This window comes from Suricata suricatta, chromosome 11 (assembly GCF_006229205.1).
Source record: "Suricata suricatta isolate VVHF042 chromosome 11, meerkat_22Aug2017_6uvM2_HiC, whole genome shotgun sequence".
Taxonomy (NCBI): domain Eukaryota; kingdom Metazoa; phylum Chordata; class Mammalia; order Carnivora; family Herpestidae; genus Suricata; species Suricata suricatta.
In genome coordinates this window covers 88786427-88804018 of record NC_043710.1, presented here as the reverse complement: position 1 = coordinate 88804018, position 17592 = coordinate 88786427, and the positions used below count along the sequence as shown (strand labels likewise).

Below are 17592 nucleotides of genomic sequence, written 5' to 3'. Positions count from 1 at the left end.
CTGAAGAAGACAGCAATCCTCATGACAGTGGTGACTGGCGGCAAGTAGGAAGGAAGCACCTCCACCATTTCACAGATGAGGAGACTGAGGCCCCGAAAATTAAAATTATATACACAAGGTTGCCCAGTGGTGAGTGACAAAGGTGGGATTCAGTGCTACCTGATGCCAGTGTCTCCTGCAAACTACCTCTGTGGGGTTCCAGAAGGACTCCGGTGTCATCCTCATCCCGAGTCACCTGCCCTTACCTCCCAGGAGCAGAAGAGAGGCATCCTGAATGGAAGCTGGCAGCGGCAGTGATGGCAGGCTTGAAGCCCCATGCGATCAGGCTTCTCTGTCTCTAGGTCACAGGCTCCTTCCTCTGCAGCCTCCCTGGGATGTGAACTCAGCAGCACTGAGCCACCTTTAGTGCCTGAACCACCCATGCCTTCCTGCTTGGGCTCTGCACGGGAGGACTGTTTCTGGCATGACCCACCACCGGCGTTTGGGGACTGACTTGCATACGGGAGGCCTCTTGGGTGTTGTGGAGAAGCTGGACCGCAAGGGGGACAAGTGACTGCATGGGAGTCCCACAAACATGGCTGAGAGGTGATGCTTCCGCCCAATTCTGGCTCCCTTCCTTTCTGTCCTTTGTCACTTGTTGGGGAAGCAGGGGGTCTTCCCAGTCTCCTTGTCACGGAGAAAAAGCTCTTAGTTCTGGCCCCAACGGTTTGTGTAAACTGTGATCTCTGGCAATTTCTTCACTTCTGTGGGCTTCAGTTTTCTCATGTAAAACGAACTTACTGCACAGGATGACTGTTGGACATGAAAGCCAGTAGAGGTATTTTATTAGCTCATTAGAACATACTGTGCTGCTCTTCTCCTACAGTTGGTAAAGGGTGGCGCTCAGCAGAAACGAAAGCACGGGTGGCGTTCCAGTGTCAGCGAGGGCAGCGGGGGCAGATAGGGGACAGGAGCGCGTCCCGTTGCCAGCACCTCTCAGACCACACCACAGAGCGTCTCCTACTCATTTTTGTGGTCAAACAGGTGCTGACTGATTTGCCTGCACGGTTTGCCTTCCTGGGTACACAGTTTACAAATGTCAACTCATCCCAGTCCATTTGGGGATGGGGGCGGGGCTCATGAACTTCCTTCTCAAGGTGTTTCAGACCAAGAATCTGGGCAGGGCTCTTCTTCTCCAAGCTTAAGGCAGGGCTGGTTCCAGCTAAATGATGGAGAGAGGTCCAGTGGGTAGAGCTTTTATGGAAGGAAAGAGCATGGAGTGGTGGCCCCATGGTCTTTGCCCCAAGAGAAGGACCCTTGGGTGAGCCCTAGAACCCTGTGTGGGCTCTCACAGCACCCCATCTGCACCCCTTCCCTGTCCACTAGTCATTGCCCTGTTCTCTTGATTACTCCTCACAGCCTGCATAGTAGGTATCATCCCCTGCTTTTTTTGTTGTTGTTAACATTTTTTAAAAAGCTTATTTCTTTATTTTGAGAGAGACAGAAACAGGGCAAGTGAGGGAGGGGCAGAGAGAGAGGGAGATAATCCCAAGCAGGCCCCGCACTGTGAGCGCAGAGCCTGATGTGGGGCTTGAACTCACAAAACTGTGAGATCATGACGTGAGCCAAAACCAAGAGTCAGACCCTTAACTGAGGGAGCCACCTGGGTGCTCCTCCCCTGCTTCTTACAAATAAGAAAACCAAGGGTCAAAGAGGTCAGGAAGCTTGCCCCCGAGCATCTAGCTAATCATTGGCAGAGGAGCGTCGAGACCGTTCTGATCTTCCAGAAGGCTCTCGAAACACTATTCAACGCTGCCTTTCCTCCTCGGTGCCTCAGTTCTCCTTGTTGAGCGGGGACTGCCCTTGTGTCTGGGCAATGCCATGCCCACACCCCATTTGCCACAGAGGCAGAAGTCCCAGAGTGCTGTGAAGTCTCCTTGTAGGAAGGTTCAGAGTCTAGAGTGGCCTGTTCTGGAATCAGCTGTAAACATACCTAGTGGCCACGTGGAGTATGAGCAGCTAGTTTCTTTATGTGTCAGACAGAGCAGAATAGGACAAAGTTACCTGGAGAGAATTCGTGACGTGAGGTGTGCTAGTACATGGCTGACAGTCAATTCTCTGGATGGAGCTTGGAGAGAGGCCCTGATTTGTAGCATTTGCCAATTTCCAGGATGTAAATAACCAACCGGGCCACTTTCGAGCTACCATCAACTAGCTTGCAAAAGTCCAGAAGATTTAACAGCTGGCTTTCAGCGGCCAGAACCAGGGAGCTCCAGCACATCATGTCACTTCATGACCCTGCTCTGCCCTTGGTCCGCCCAGCCTTTCCCTTGCTCCTGTTCTGGGTGTGCTGCTCAGGAACCTCCCAGAACCTCCACAGTGGCCCCCTCCTCCAGTCCCTGAGGCAGCTGCTGGGGGCCGCTCCTTTGGAGCTCCGGTTCTTTGGAAATAGGAGTCTCTGGCTAGAAAGGGGGATCTCTTTGGAGGTAAACACTCGTTCTCCAAACCTGGAGAAATGCAGAGTTTGCTGAATTGCCCCCCCCTCCCTGCAAGCTAAATAAATTTGAATCACTGTCCAACTCAGAGCAGATCTGCTCTCTTCTGCCCCCGCCCCCAACCCTCCCTGAGCCCCAGGAACTGCATCTCAGCTGGGGCCTCCTGGGATGCTTGCTAGCAGGTGACTGTCTTTGATTTATTCTTATTCTCTGCTTGCCTCCCTAACCCAGCAGTCCTGTCTAGAAAGGGGAGAAGAGAGGAAAAGGAGTATCTCCCCTCATTCCTGTCTCTCTTAGCTCATCTTCACAGAGGTCCCTTGTGGATTCCTTCAAGGACATGGGGGAATGTACCCTTAGTGGGCAAGGCAGGGGCATACCAACCTCCCCTACACTTTGCCCTGAAACCAGCTCTGTGGACATAGCTCTGCCCTGCTTCAGAAGAGAAGCACATTTTGGAAATCGTGTTTTATGACAACAGTCACCCAGCCAACTTGGGAGCCCTTCAGAGTTTCCCAAGCATTCCTCCCTAGTGTAGACCATCTCATCTGAGCCTCTCATCAGCCCTGTGGGTGGTGATTGTTAGAGTTCCCCGATGTGTCCCAGCCTGTCAGTGTGGGGACTTCAGAGGCCACCCAGCTGGAGTGTCCATTCCCCTCCACAGGGGCCCAGCTGACCAGTCTCTGCTTGGTCCTGCCGTAGTGGAACTCACCACCTCCTGGATGCAGCCCATTCCAGGGCTTGGAAACGTATTATGTGGGTTGAATCCTGTTCTTTCCAATTATGATCTCTCTCTTCATGTGATATAGATTGAATGCATTGCTTGTCGTCTGGCCCTTTGGGGCACGCAGAGCAAAGCGGATATAATCGGACCCCTTGTTCTGATATTCAGAGGGTGCTCTCCTGTCTCACCTACCCCTGTCCCTCAAATCTTCCTCACCTATCCCAGATTCAAATATTCTCCCCACGACATAGTGCAGAATGCCTCCACCTGCCTGATCAACCCTCCGAGTGCATTCTCCTCCACTGGTTTCAGCAGAGACGAATGAGACTAGAGGCTTTATATGAGTCATGCTTCTGTTAGTGAATCCTCAGATAGCATAAGGTCAGGTTGTTTGTCTGGGTTTTTTTGACAGACACATTACACTTTGGACGTATTGAGCCTTCTGTCAACTCAAACACCGCTGTTGAACCGTGTCTCTCCTGTTCTGCACTTATATTATTGATTTTTTTTTTTTTGGCCCAAGTGTTAGAAGTGATACATCCAACTTAGTTGATGAAAATTAATCTCATTAGACTTAGCCTGTGGCCAAAATCTGTAAAGATCTTTTGGATCTCAGTCTCCTGTCATCTATAAATTTGCTGAGCATGTCTTGAGATACCCTCTAAATCATCAATAAAAATATTGAAGAAGAGGGCTAAGGAGAAAGCATGTGTCCTAGAAGCCTTCCTCAAGCAGACCTCTAACCTTTATATGTTATCCCCTGGGTATAGTTTAATTGTCCATGCAGTTGTCCACCGGTCACATCTCCCCATCGCTTCCTCAAGGCTGTTGTGGGAGGTGTCTTGCTGAGGTCACTGACATCATCCATGTCCATATGATTTCCTTACCTGTCAGAGCAGTCATCATGTTAAATCTAGAAACTGAGTTCCATGAAAACAGGCACTCATCCTTGGGACCTCAGTGGCTACCTAGCATGGTGCCCAGTGCATTGCCAATGACCCAGGAAATATTTGAAGCAATGACCACTTGCATTAGTGGATGAAAGAAACTGGCCCAGCTCAATGTGAAGATTAGCAGTATTTAGTTTATCTGATTCCACCTTCTTTCTCTATTTTGAAAACTGGAGCATTTGTTTCTACTTTTGTCCTTATAGCACCTCTTTAATACTTACAGATCCTAGGGGCACCCGGGAGGTTCAGTCAGTTAAGCATCCAACTTTGGCTCAGGTCATGATCCCACAGTTCATGGGTTCGAGACTTGAGTCTGAGCTGTCAGCACAGAGCTGGGTCTGCTTCAGATTCTCTTTCTCTCTCCCTCTCTCTCTCTCTCTCTCTCTCTGCCCCTCCCCGACTCATGCTCTGTCTCTCTCTCTCAAAAATAAACATTTTTAAAAACCTCCTAATAATACTATGTGAACTTAAAAAAAGTACTTATGGATCCTAAAATGACACCAATTGGCTAACTGATGAGAAAATAAGAGTTTAGTAAAGAGGAAAGACAAGGGATTTGCCCAAGGTCAAAGGCTAATAATTGGAGAGAACAGGATTCAAGCCATTGTCTGCTGGCTTAAAGGTATCATGATGCTATGTCTAGTCTCTGATGCTGAGTTTGGGGGAGTTTCCCCAGTTCAGCCAACAATGAGAAAGGTGTTTCCTCCTAACAAAAAATGATGCGAAGCCAGTACAATAAAGCAGATATGTCTCTTTTCAGACATGAAAGATCTCATTCACCATCTGTCATTCATCAATTCATTGATTCAACAAATATTTATTGACTATCTACAAATACCAGGCTATTCTGGACCCTAGGAATACAACTGCTAATCAGGCCGTTTTTGAGCTTATGTTAATTGGAGAGAAAATAAACAAATAGATATATAGTATCTGATCATAGAAAGGCCTACAGAGTGAAGCAGAGTAAGGGCATAGGAAGGGATGGAGAGGCTCTATTTCACTCTGAAGACGTGGCAGAGATCTTAAGAAAATGAGACAGCAAAAGCCAACCAAATGTCTTGGCGATAGCAGCAGCATTAGCAATGATGTGCGTGTGTTGATGGGAGAGCCATACTTTTGCTTCTAGAAAGCAGGGACCTAGATCCTATGATGAGCATTTCAGCTATAAAATATCTGATTCTTTTAAGATGTTTTCATCATTCATTTTCTGAACAAAGGCCAAGCACATACTCTGTGTCAGTTGGGTGCTATGGATAAAGGTGTAAACAAGGCGTGAGTGGGGAAGGCAGACGAGTATGCCAAGCCCAACAACACCAGCACTATGTACGCACTGGGAAAAAAGAATAGTCGAGGCATGTCATCATTCATGACATTTTAGGGATCCATTTGACTAAAGAGAAGATATTATAAAAGCATTAAACTCTGTAAGGGTGGTAATCAAAAAAACGTAAGCCATCTAGTCATTTCTTAAAATTTTATACAGAAAGCCCAACATATAACATTCAAAGGAATTGCTCTGATTGGAATAATATTGGGGCGTAGGGATACCTTCAAAAACATTACGTAGGATGAAACTCACTGCCCATAATACTTGTTGTGGCTGAGAACAGAAATCTGTCCAGTGTCCACTAAAACCTGCTTTATCTCCAAACACCCAGGTATACCAAATTTGGAGACCCATTCGATGATCAATCAAAACCATTAAAACAGTTAGTTCTGGCTTGGGTTACATGGAGTAACCCTCTTCCCAAGTGAGAACTGATTCAGCTACTTTTATTTCCTGCTCTCCTGGTCATCAAATCAACTTACTACTGCCCAGTCCAGCCCAAATGACTCTTAGGCACAATTTAAAGGGTTCATCATTTTGGTTTTTTCTGCTTCTTGGTGAGGTTGCCACCCTAATTTGCATTAAGAAGAATCAATCGTCTCTTCTAAAGAATGTTGGTACACCACCTGGTTTTATAGGCTTCTAAATTATTCTCTAGAATGTTCTCTCCTGGAGAATGCTTCCTTCCTACAGTGCTTCTCACTGTAGAACGCAAACAAATGGATGCTGGTTGCACACTCACAGTTCACTTGCACACATTCTCTTGTTCACATGCACACGCTACAGGCCGAGGTGGGCCTCCCAATTCCAGCTGGGGAACCAGCTTTCCAGGCCACACTAACCTGCCCCCTCCCCTTCTTTCTCTCTGCAGATGACAGCGACTGCTCAGGCACCCTCTAAGACCCAGGCTGTCCACATCTCTGCACCCTCGGCTGCTGCCAGCACTCCTGTGCCCAGTGCCACCATTGACCCTCAGGCCCAGCTGGAGGCAGACAAGCGAGCCGTGTACAGGTAGGGGACACTTCAGCTGTGTTGGGAAGCCCCCCGCCCCCCAGTCAGCCAGTCCGCCTCTGGCCCAGCTCAGCCCTGGGAGAGGAGAATGCAGGCCACCGTGTGGGCGCATAAAGAGAATGGCCAACAGCTGCTGTCCTTACCGCCTTCTCTCTCAAATCAATCTGGACATCCCTCAGCTGGCCGGTGTGGGTTGACGATAGCTTCCTTGGATTGTCTGGTGAGGACCAAGAGAGCCCAGGCCGTATCTTCCAGGAGGACCCTTCCTCATCCCAGCTGGAGACTGAGTGCCCTTGAGCGTCCAAAACCCTCCTCTCAGCAAACCACCACCTCAAGAGGCTCTCCTTGCATGTCCCCCATTGTGCCTTCACTCCAGCAGGCCCACTGGACATCTGGTCCCGTCTAGGACTTGGCATTACACAAACTTTAGTATGTCTGAAAATCACTGGGAGATCTTATTAAAATGCATAGTTCTGGGCTCCACACTCAGAAATGCTGAGTCAGTAGGTCAAGCTCTGGGAAGAGGAATATGAATTTTTAAAAAGCATTCCAGGTGAATCTAATGCAGTGGATCGTTTTTTGGATTCATGACTGTCTTTGTTTTGTAGCAAGAGGTGTGGTGTATGGTTGTCTATGTTCTGGCACCCTCCTTTCAGATGGGGAGCAGAGAACTAGCAGCTGAGAGCAGCCCCCTGAATGTTGCAGGGGCTGGGAGGGGCCCAGGGGCTGTCTGGTTTGTCCATGTGGTTGACAAGAAGCAATTCTCTGAGAGCCGCCTTGAATGAAGTCCCAGCAGATATGTTAGTCATTATCTTGGGGGCGCCCACACCGCCAGAAAAGATTCCCGAGTCAGCACTCAATATTGAGGTGACACCCTTGCTCACACTCGCTTGTGTGAGTACATACATTCACATGTATCAGCCACGCATCTTACCTGTGGCTGGACACACACTGTAGCAGGTGCCAATATCCATCACATGGGGAACGGTCCAGCCGAGACGAGCGGGAAGAAGATTGATCCCTTCCTCACTCCTCCCCACAGTGACCATGCTTTTATGGTAATGGTGGCAATTATTGCTGTGATTATCATGATCATTGGCATTATTTTCAGTTACTCAGATGAGCTGAGTGCTTCTAATACCAACACAGAGTCCAGAGCAGTGATCCCTGATCCATAAGTCCCGCCACGAGGGTCTTTCCCAGCCCTGCTGGAAGGATAAATCACCGTGCCTGTGCCCGACTGCCCAGTGCACAGGGCAGGCCTGGCTGCGTGCTGGGAAAGAACTCTGCTTTGGACCCCGAAGAACTCCCACGTCTGGTCACAGTACCTGTCAGGGAGACTGGGGACTCCCGTCCTCCTGTCTCTCCTTCCTTCAAACTCTTTTATTGAACCCTTACTATTAATATGTGGAGGAGGCGCTGAGCTGGACTCCAGGTGAGAGAGGGCAAACCTACCAAAGCAAAGCAAGACGGGGCTCTTCCCCGTCTCTCCGGGAGCAGATAGATAGGCAGACGAGACACCAACACAGCGTGGTCAGAGCTTTAACAGTGAAGGCTTCACTGAGGAGGGAATATTTGAATTTGATCTTAAAGGCTAGTAAGAGGGTCCACCGGGAGGAGAAATGGGCTGGAGTAGGGCCTTCCAGACTGAGCCGAGCCTGTGTGTTCCCAGAATGGCCAGTGGCCAGAGCACCTGGTGTGGAGAGATGAGGCTGAACAACCACCTGGAAAGTAAACTGTGAGATGGGCTTGTGCTTTTGTGGGGGGTGTGAGAAGGGAGAGTACCATGGCGTCTGAAAACCACCTGATGGTCCAATGGCTTGGGGTCACAGCCATCGTGCCCCGTGGAGATGATTGCTACTCATAGTGTGGCCCAGGGGCTAACAGCACTGTATGCCCTGGGAGCTGTTTAGAGACACAGACTCTAGGCCCTGCTCACACCTCGTGTGCATCATCCTGGGCATCTTCTCAGAGAGAGGACAGGGACCTGTAGGGAGCACAGATCATAGTCTAAAAAGGCCCCTGATTCGTGATATAACAACAAGTTTCTGGAAACCCAGGCTTGAGTCCCGCCTCATTTTGTGTACTAATCTCTGTGAGCTTTAGTGTCATGACCGAAGCTAACCAGGAGGTTCAGTAGATCATTGGGGGAGCTCATGTAAGCACCTGGCTCTGTGGCACAAAACAGATGAGCTCCCTAGCCCTTCCCAAGGTACCCAGGCTCATTCCACAACCTAGCCCCCAGGCCAACCTGCAGGAGATGTGGGTCACCTCTCCGTGGGAGCCATTCATCATGATGTCACTTGAAACATAAAGGCCCAGACAGACACTACTCCAACCAACACTTCTTCCCACTCATCTTCACACCCGAGCTTTACTTCTCCCACCAGGCTGAGCCCCCAGCAGCCCTCAGCATTTGCCCAAATTGTCTCTGCAGCTGTCTGACCGTGAAGAAGGAATACCAGGTTGGTTGCCATCAATTGCCCAGACAAACATGGCCGCCCAGCATCTCAGGACAACCGGGAGCTGACGCCAGCACCTTTGCCTGGCTTTTCTCCGAAGTCCCTCCTGCCCCAGGGGTCTGGGGTTTTCTCCCACAACCACACCTCTCCCATTAGTACCAGCTGTTCTCTCAACAGCCATTGCAGGATGACCCAGGAGGGAGCTCAGCCTCCTGAAGGGTCGGGTAATTTTAATTAGATTTGCCTGCCTTGGGGCAGCCTGGCTCTTCCAAAGCACATCAGGGAGTCAGCATTTTATGTCAATAAATGTAACAAGACTCTTTCGATTCAGATTAGTGCCCAGCGCTGACTTCTGGGAGACCCCCACTGTGGCCCCTCCCAGAACCACAGATTGAAGGAAGGGCGGAGGGGGCCCCTTTCAGACCAAGCCTCTGCAGGGTGGCAGGGGGACAGTGTGACAAAAAGGAGGGGTGTGCCTGTGAGCCCAGGGAGCCTGCCAGTGCCCCTGAGGTTCTATTTGTGTATGAGGACGTGTTAATGAAATGTATTGGTTCCTTCTGATGTGGAGTGTGTGTGTGTGTGTGTGTGTGTGTGTGTGTGTGTGTGTGTGGTGGGGGAGAGGGGAGGCAGTCTGTCTTTAATTGGATCATACCAGAGCATCATCTGGGCTAATCAGCAAGGCAACCAGAGCTCCCACTCAGATTAATGATTGCAGTCTAATCCGAACAGATCCCATGATTGGATGCACATCGCGGGTAATTGTGTTTGTGGCCCAAGAACAGTGCTGAGAGGGGTGTCTGAGGAGGGGAGGCCCTGTGCAGGGAGATCCACCGTACGTTTGGACCTAGCTCTGTCCTCCCCTTCCCTAGCCCCCCACCTCAGCCCTGGGGCTTTCCCCCCAGAAGTTCAAACTTTGGTTGGGCTGCCCCACCGCACCCCTCCATGCGGAAGCATGGTGTTAGGTGCTGTCCAGGTCCTGGTGGTTAGATGGCCAGGCACGCAGCGACAGGGCCGGGGGGTGGGGTTAATCCAGCTTTCACTCTCCCTCCTCCCCTCCAGTCTCCTTCGTTCCCCTTTGAAGTGGGTGGGTTCCCATGGAAACCATGATGTCCTGGGGAGCAAGAAGAGTGGCAGGGAGCTAGGCCTGGCCAGGTGCGAGTAGGGGAGGAGGTTGACTTTGCTGAGAAAGCTCAGCTAAGGTGCTGGTTCTCCCCCACGAGGCTGAGAAGCTCTCCAAGAACTGGGGAAGGGGCCCACCCAGCGCAGAAGTTACCGGCTATTGATAGGAAATGCCAGGCTGCAGGCTTGAGCAGTGAGAGAGCGGCGGGGCAGTGTGCTTTGCGTCTGCATTCAAAACGCTAAAGAGTCAAGTTGCGAGTTGTGGAGCAGGTGGAAAGGGTGGCTGGCTGCTGCCCACTTCCCCACCCCCATATTTCTCTTCTGTGGCATGGCTCACAATTGAATTGGTTTCATTAACAGTGTTTCTATTTCCCCCACTAGATCATTAACTCCATGAGGGCAGGGTCTATATCTGCTTTATTCATCGATCTAGCCCTGGCGCCCTATACAATATCTTAGAGTCAGCAGCCTGGACAGAGTATGTACTGGAGCTTGCTGAATGGATTTATTAACTAGACTAGGCAGCACCTCATAAATATACCAGAGTTCTAGGCTGCCGTGCTGGCTATCAGGGGCGAGGTGATAGAGAGCCCTGGGGTGTAGCATTCGCTGACTTCCACAGTGTAAATGCTCCTACTGTGGCCCATTTGTTTGTTTGTTTGTTTCTTTCTTTCTTTCTTTTTTTTTTTTAGTGTTTATTTTTGAGAGAGATTGAGAGCATAAGCAGAGGAGGGGCAGAGAGAGAGAGAGGGAGACAGAGAATCTGAAGCCAGCTCTGTGCTGACAGCAGAGACCCCAACATAGGGCTTGAACTCACAAACTCTAAGATCATGACCTGAGCTGAAGTCGAATGCTTAACCAACTGAGCCACCCAGGTGGCCGCACCATGGCCCATTTCAAACTACCAATGCCCCTGAACAGAGCTGCAAAGAGGGGTACCCAGTGGGCTCTTGCCTGTCCCAAGTACAACCCCCACCCAGGTAGGCAAGTTACAAGGCCCACAGTCTTCTGATTTTGACAAGGTCAGTACATCTTATAACCAATTCTTCGGAATGGTTTCATTCATACCTTTAGCCATGATCCTACATTTCTCCATCATCCTCATGGATCTGTCTGGTCTTCTCCTGGGTTCTAGATTTGAAATGTTCTCTCTTAATGAATTGAATACTTCAAACAGTGCCCAGCGCAGAGTAGGTGTTCACAATTGTTATTTTTCACCTTTAACCCTGAGGCAGTGAGTTTTCTCCTTCCTAGTTTCTACCCAGCACTGCTCGTCTCTTCCCATCTGCTTGAGCAAAGCCCCATCTTCACCCCAACATCCCCACTTTCTGTAAGTGGATGCCAGGCCCTTCCTGGTTTTACCCATTAACGAAAATTAAGCGTCCCAGCTTCCAAAATCTTCACCTTGCCCTGTGGCACTTCTAGGCCTTCAGGACGGCCTCATCCCTCTTCTCAGCCACAAATTCAGAGCTTCTACCCATGCACGACTACCCCGGGCAGCTCGTGCTGGGGTCCGGTTCTTGTTCACTAAAAGCAATACACATTTCTAAGGCCCTGTCTGTGCCCTACTTGTTCCCATGTCATCCAGACTGGGTCCCTCTAGAATCCACACTCATTTGGGGACAGATCGGAACAGGGCAGTGGCAGCATTTGGATCGCTCTACTGAAACCGCCCTTGTAAAGGTCACCGAGGCTCCGGGCTTGGTCTCAGCAGCCCCAGAGTTAGAGGTGTGGATGCAGGAGAATGGCCGAGCTGGGCAGTGCGGAGCTCTAGAAATAGACTTGGTGATCGCTAGCTTTGTCACCTTGGGTGAGTTAATCTCTCTGAGCCTCTGTTTTCTCAACTGTAAAAAAGAAAATAGGGGTGCCTGGGTGGCTCAGTCAGTGAAGCATCCAACTTCAGCTCGGTCATGATCTCACAGTTCGTGGGTTGGAGCCCCGTGTCGGGCTCTGTACTGACAGCTCAGAGCCTGGACCTGTCTTTGGATTCTGTGTCTCCCTCTCTCTCTGACCCTCCCCTGCTCGTGCTGTCTCTCTGTCTCTCAAAAATAAATAAAAAAACATTTTAAAAAATTTTTAATAAAAAAAAGAAAATAGTTCTAGCTAGACTAAAATTAGAGAATACGAGATAATACCTGACACACAGATCGGTGTTTGCTGCGTGGGGTGCGGGTGAGGCCAGGATGTTTGAAGCCAGAGGGGCTAGCATGTGTCCCCATGGCCTTTTCAGGATGGGAAGCAGTCTGGTGGAATTCAGGGTTAGGAACATGGCCTTTACCTTTAGATCAGCTGGGTTTACATTCTGGCTCCACCCTGGGCACTAAGCCTTTCTGGGCCTCGGATTCCTCATCTGTAAACTGGTACTATCTCTTCATCAGGGTTGTTATGAGGAATCGATCAGAGAATGCACGTTACATATTTGACAAAGAGTCCCGCATTTGGTGAGCGCTCTATACATGTTAGCTGCTGTCAGATGTTTGGGGAAATGCAAGCAGGGGTTGGTCAGGCTAGAAGATGCTAGAAATGCTGAGAGGTGAGGCAGCCGGAAGCAGGACTGGAAAAAGCCCCCCCTCCGGTCAAGAGGTGTCCATATTGCAATTCAGTTAAGCATGTAGTGAGCTCTGCTATGTGTCAAACTTCATGTCAACTTCCAAGAGGGGTTTGGATAAAGAAGAATCAGTCCAGGGAGTAAGAGAAGGATAGAAAAAGAGAGTGCCTCTAATATAAACTTGGCACATTTGACTGTGAGGCTTCTGGCTACAGTGCAGTGTGGGAGAGTTGCACTGCTCTTCCCCAGGGAGGTGAAACCCAAGGAGAATGATAACTGAGCTGGTAAATGGGGTGGGCGGGACCCCCGAAGTCTGGGGGCTGGACAGAGGGGCTGGGTCCTCTTGTGACCAACGTCCTTAGCAGCTGCCTGGCCAGGAAGGACCCTGGGAACTGGCACATCCTAATGAAGTGTCTTTGAGGGAAGGCCTCCACCTTGTGACCAAAGGGTGTCCCGGCTCCAGTGAGTTGACCCGGGAGCTTAACCCTATGCTTTTCCTGGCACTGTGCTTGGTCATTCCTGGAATGTGCTGGGTGAGGTGGCCTGAGAGAGATGTAGGAGAAATTCAGCGACCTCAGGCAGAAAAGGCAGGACCAGATGCTTCATGCTAGGGCTTCTAGACCGGCTGCTGGGAGCAGATGTTCCTGGCTGCGTTCTGGGTTGGGCTCTGTGGGCTGGGGGCTCCAGCCGACTCCGGGCTCTTGCAAGCAGTTGGATTCACTGGCATCAGAGATAACATTTCAGCTGTTGACTACAGTCAGGGGAGTGATCCTGTTGGAGTCATAATCTGAGAGTAAAACCATGCTCAGTTCTCCCCGGGCCCCAGACAAATCCTGTTCTCGGCCCCTCCTGCCGGCATCTGAAGAGCCCCCAGCCCACGCACGGCCTCTGCACAGGCTGCTGGCAGGCACGGGGGCTGCAGCTGTCTGGTCCAGGGAGCAGGTGTGCCGTGTTGGGAGGCTGTGGGTCCTGCTGCTTCCACAGCTCACCGGCCTGGCCCAAGCAGAGCCGAGAAGTCCAGGTATCCCGCCAAGATGAGGCATGCCAATAAGATATGAGGAGCCTGGAACCCACCGACTTTCATCCTCACAAGGTTATGTTAGGATTAAAGGAGATAACCGATGCTAACAGCTGACAGTGCTTGCCACGTAGAAGCTCACAGCAAATGGTGGCTGCATTTGTGAGTAGTTACTGTGTTAAGTACTAGACTGGATCTGCCTCCCTTATAAGAGGGAAGACCACCAGCAACGGGGCATCCCTCTGGTGCGAACAAAGGGGGGTGGACTGGGAGGAGAGCCAGCAAGCTGGGGCTGTGAAGGCTCATGTGGCCGAGGGCTTCTCACCAGGGCTGGACTGAGCGAGTCTTGCCCTTCTTTCAAATTTTTTTTTCCATAATATTTTATTGTCAAATTGTTTTCCATACAACACCCAGTGCTCTTCCCCTTAAGTGTCCTCCACCATCACCACCACCTCTTTTCCTCCCTCCCCCTTCCCCTTCAACCCTCAGTTCATTCTCAGCATTTCTTTTAAATTTTTTAAAAATGTTTTATTTATTTATTTTGAGAGAGAGAGCATGAGTGAGCAGGGGAGGGGGCAGAGGGAGAGAGAGAAAGAGAATCCCAAGCAGGCTCGTGTGAGCGTGGAGCTTGATCCCAAGAACCATAGATCGTGACCCGAATCGAAATCAAGAGTTGGATGCTCAACCGACTGAGCTGCCCAGGGACCCCTTGCCTTTCTTTTGACCATGGCGCCACTCTTAGATCTTCTCAAGCTCTAGTCCATTTCATGGTCAAGCAGAAAGAACAGAAGACTAAGTTTTCAGTCCCAATTCTTACTCAACCATTGGGCAAATCGGTTCACCTCTTTAGATAAGCTCATCCTACCTCACAGGGTAGGCATCAAAGGACAAACTGAAAGAGCTGTAAAAATGTTGAAGCTCTCCCCAAACACACCGAAGTATTATTATTATGAGAGAAGATTCTTTTGGAAACTCCTTCGATAAGACAGATTCTCTTGTGCTGCAATGATCTTGATGCTTGAAGGGTAGACATGGCAGCTCAGTTCTTTGACCCCAAGGACACATGTGACTCAAGGGCAGAAGAGGAAAAGAGAAAAAGGGAGGAGGAGGAAGTGATTCCACTAATAGTTCAAAAATAACAGATAGGAGAGGGGAACACAAAATTTGGAGTTCGGATTCCCAGATTTAAATCTCAACTCAGCCATTTAGTAGCTTGATATCATTATTTAGCCACATGTACCTCCATTTGCTAATTGGTAAAATGGGAATAAGAATATCGAGTGTTTGAACGCAATGAGCACACGGAAGAACACTTTGTAACTTACAAAGGGCCACGAAGTGTGTGTGGGTGTGTGTTTCGTCACCACCAGTGACCGAGTCAGAATGGACAGAGCGCCTTCCCCACAACACCCCTTCCCCTAGACCATGTGTCCTTGTTGGGGGTCGCCTCTATCTCTGGTGACTTGGACCGAAGCTCTGACTGCCTTTCACTAGCTAACCTTGGGTATGACACCTCTCCTTACAATGAAAGGGCTGAACGTGAGATCTCAGCAGGTCTCAACTTTTAGGTGGTTTGTAGTCCTGCCCTTGCAGACTAGCCTTAACAATCACTTTGTTGAGATTTCACATTTATTATTATTATTTTTTTAATGTGCCAGAAGGAAGGGGTGTGGGGGCGGGGGCATGAAAGGATGGGGACGGAGCAGACTGTGGCCTGCGCTGGGCCCCATCCTTGCCAAGAATGGACCTATCCACCCACCTGGGGGAGGAGAACTGGTTGGAGCCCAGGAACCCTAGCAGATGCGATTCCAATTTAGTAACAAGAAGAAGTCCTCTCCAAGGCAACCCAGGCGAGCACACCACCCACTAGGCAGGACTAAAAATACACCCGCATGGTTTCAACGTCACACCTGAGGTAAAAATATATCCAACCAGGAGCTGCTGGCTCGTTCTCCCCCACCCCACTCTGCTCTCTCCATCTGGTGCCTTCGAGGGGAGGAGAAATGGAGGGCTGGGTGAGCTCTTCCTTCACACTCAGCCCCCTCCCTCCAGGACCCTGCCAGCCCCCACCCCACACACACCCAGCAGAGCCCAAGGAAGGCAGGTCGTTTTGTAGCCATTGTAGCTAGAAGCTGCCAGATGGCAACGTTTTATCTGAATCTTGCTGTAGAGATGGATTCTGAGCCCAAAAGAACTTCAGGATTGTGTCTTAGAACCTTCCTTCCCATAGTTCCTCTGTTCCCATTCATTGATTCACCCAAATATTTATTGATCCTCTGCTGTGTGCCAGGCACTGTACATGTCCCTTGGGAATTCAAAAAGAGAGGAGACAAGTTCATGGGCCAGAGCAGCCCACCACACAGTGAGGAAGACAGATCTGTGAACAAACAACTATAGTTAGTAGAATTTAATGAGTGTCATAAGGGAAATAAAAATAAATTCTTACTGGCAGTGCTTTTTTGGTTAAAAAAAAAAAAAGAGGTTCTGAGTTCTGATAAATTGTACGTTGCCTCTCCTCCTCCTCCTCTTTCTGTGCCTCTATTTGAATTGGCACGTGGGCTTATTTTCCCTGCCAAGTGAGTCAGTGGATATGGGAATAGAAATTTATTGGAGCCGATGGTGTCAATGTTGCTCTGAATAACAAAGGTGCCCACACACCTTTCCAGGGAAGTGGAACAAGCATTAATTGATAGCTTACCAAGTGCCAGACACTCTACGTGTTTCTTCATTTAATTTTTGTGATAACATGTGTGGTAGGTGATATTATCCCTGTTTATAAAAGAGGAAACTGAGGCTCAGAAAAATTCAGTAACTTGCCCCAAAGGCACACCCACCCTCTCACCCTGAAGTCTGTGCTTATTTCTGACCACAGAGCTTCTCGCCCTGAAGTGTGAGTGAGGTCAAGATAGAAACTCCAAAGTATTTCCCAGGATGCTTCAGAGGAGGCAGTGGTTTCTCTCGTTGGGAGACACCCACCAGGAAGCCTTGGTAGAGTGGGTGGCGTCTTGAGATGGATTCTGAAGCTTATTAGAGGGACAGGCGGGGCCCCGGGAGCCCAGTTCAGGTGCCAGGTGCAGCAGGAAGGAACAAAGGCAACCGTGAGAAGTCCAGTTTGCCTGAGTCGGCGAAGGGGGTGAGCGAAGAGATGAGGGGGCCCGAGTCCACCTGTTGTCTGTCCAACAGCACATTCTCTGCTGAGTCTCTTGAGAAAAAATACCGAAGTCTGAGGCCACGCCATGATGTACCTGGAATGTTCATCTGAGGATGTGAACTTTATTTCATTAGCCTCCGGGAGGAATTTCACTAGAGCTGTCAGAAAGAATACAGGTAATGGGCCTTCTGCCCTGAATAGATGCCCAAGAAAAAGAGAGGGGGCCATTCTGGAAAGTGACTCCAGGGTATTGTCTATGATTCTGTGATTCCTGTGACCTCTGGCCTAGGGCACTAGAAATAAAGGATCAAAACGCCAGTGCCTGGGTGGATTTTCGGGGGTGGGGGTTGGGGGCTGAGCCTTTGGTAATTCAAGACCTGCCCTGTATTTGTGGGTGGAGACTAGGTCCATTGGATAGCTGGAGAGCCAGCCTCTTGGTCACTGCTTTTCCCACCTTACACCACCTCACTGGCCAGTAGACTAATATCCTCTGCAGAAGTCAGACCCTGACCAGGCCTCTTCTTCCACTGGCTCATCTCTGAAAATCTCCACCCAGAAATCTGGCTCTCCTACTAACCATTGCACCCTCCGAACCGCCCATCCCTCATCCCATCCAGGCCTTGGAGGCTCTGACTTCCCATTGGAAGACATAGCCAGGGCTCAGGGGGTGGAGGGGGTGAGAGGCAATACTGAGCCTCCTCTGTCCATCTTCCCCCTAGCGGGATGAGTCTGGACTGTGAGGTGAGGTGCAGGACAGGCCTGGGGGTTCCAAGGTCAGTGACAGGGAGAGGAGGTGGATAGCCAGGCA

The 17592-nt window shown here is 50.0% G+C and overlaps 1 protein-coding gene across 8 annotated transcripts in view; it reads left to right on the top strand.

Annotated features, from left to right (window-relative positions):
• The window catches only part of PKNOX2 (PBX/knotted 1 homeobox 2), a 265040-nt gene that overhangs the window by 194058 nt on the left and 53390 nt on the right, over positions 1–17592 (top strand). For all 8 annotated transcript variants that reach the window (XM_029957419.1, XM_029957420.1, XM_029957413.1 and 5 more), the window contains one exon: positions 6347–6486. In XM_029957419.1, the coding sequence (XP_029813279.1) occupies positions 6347–6486 (140 nt within the window). The remainder of the gene's footprint in view (positions 1–6346; positions 6487–17592) is intronic.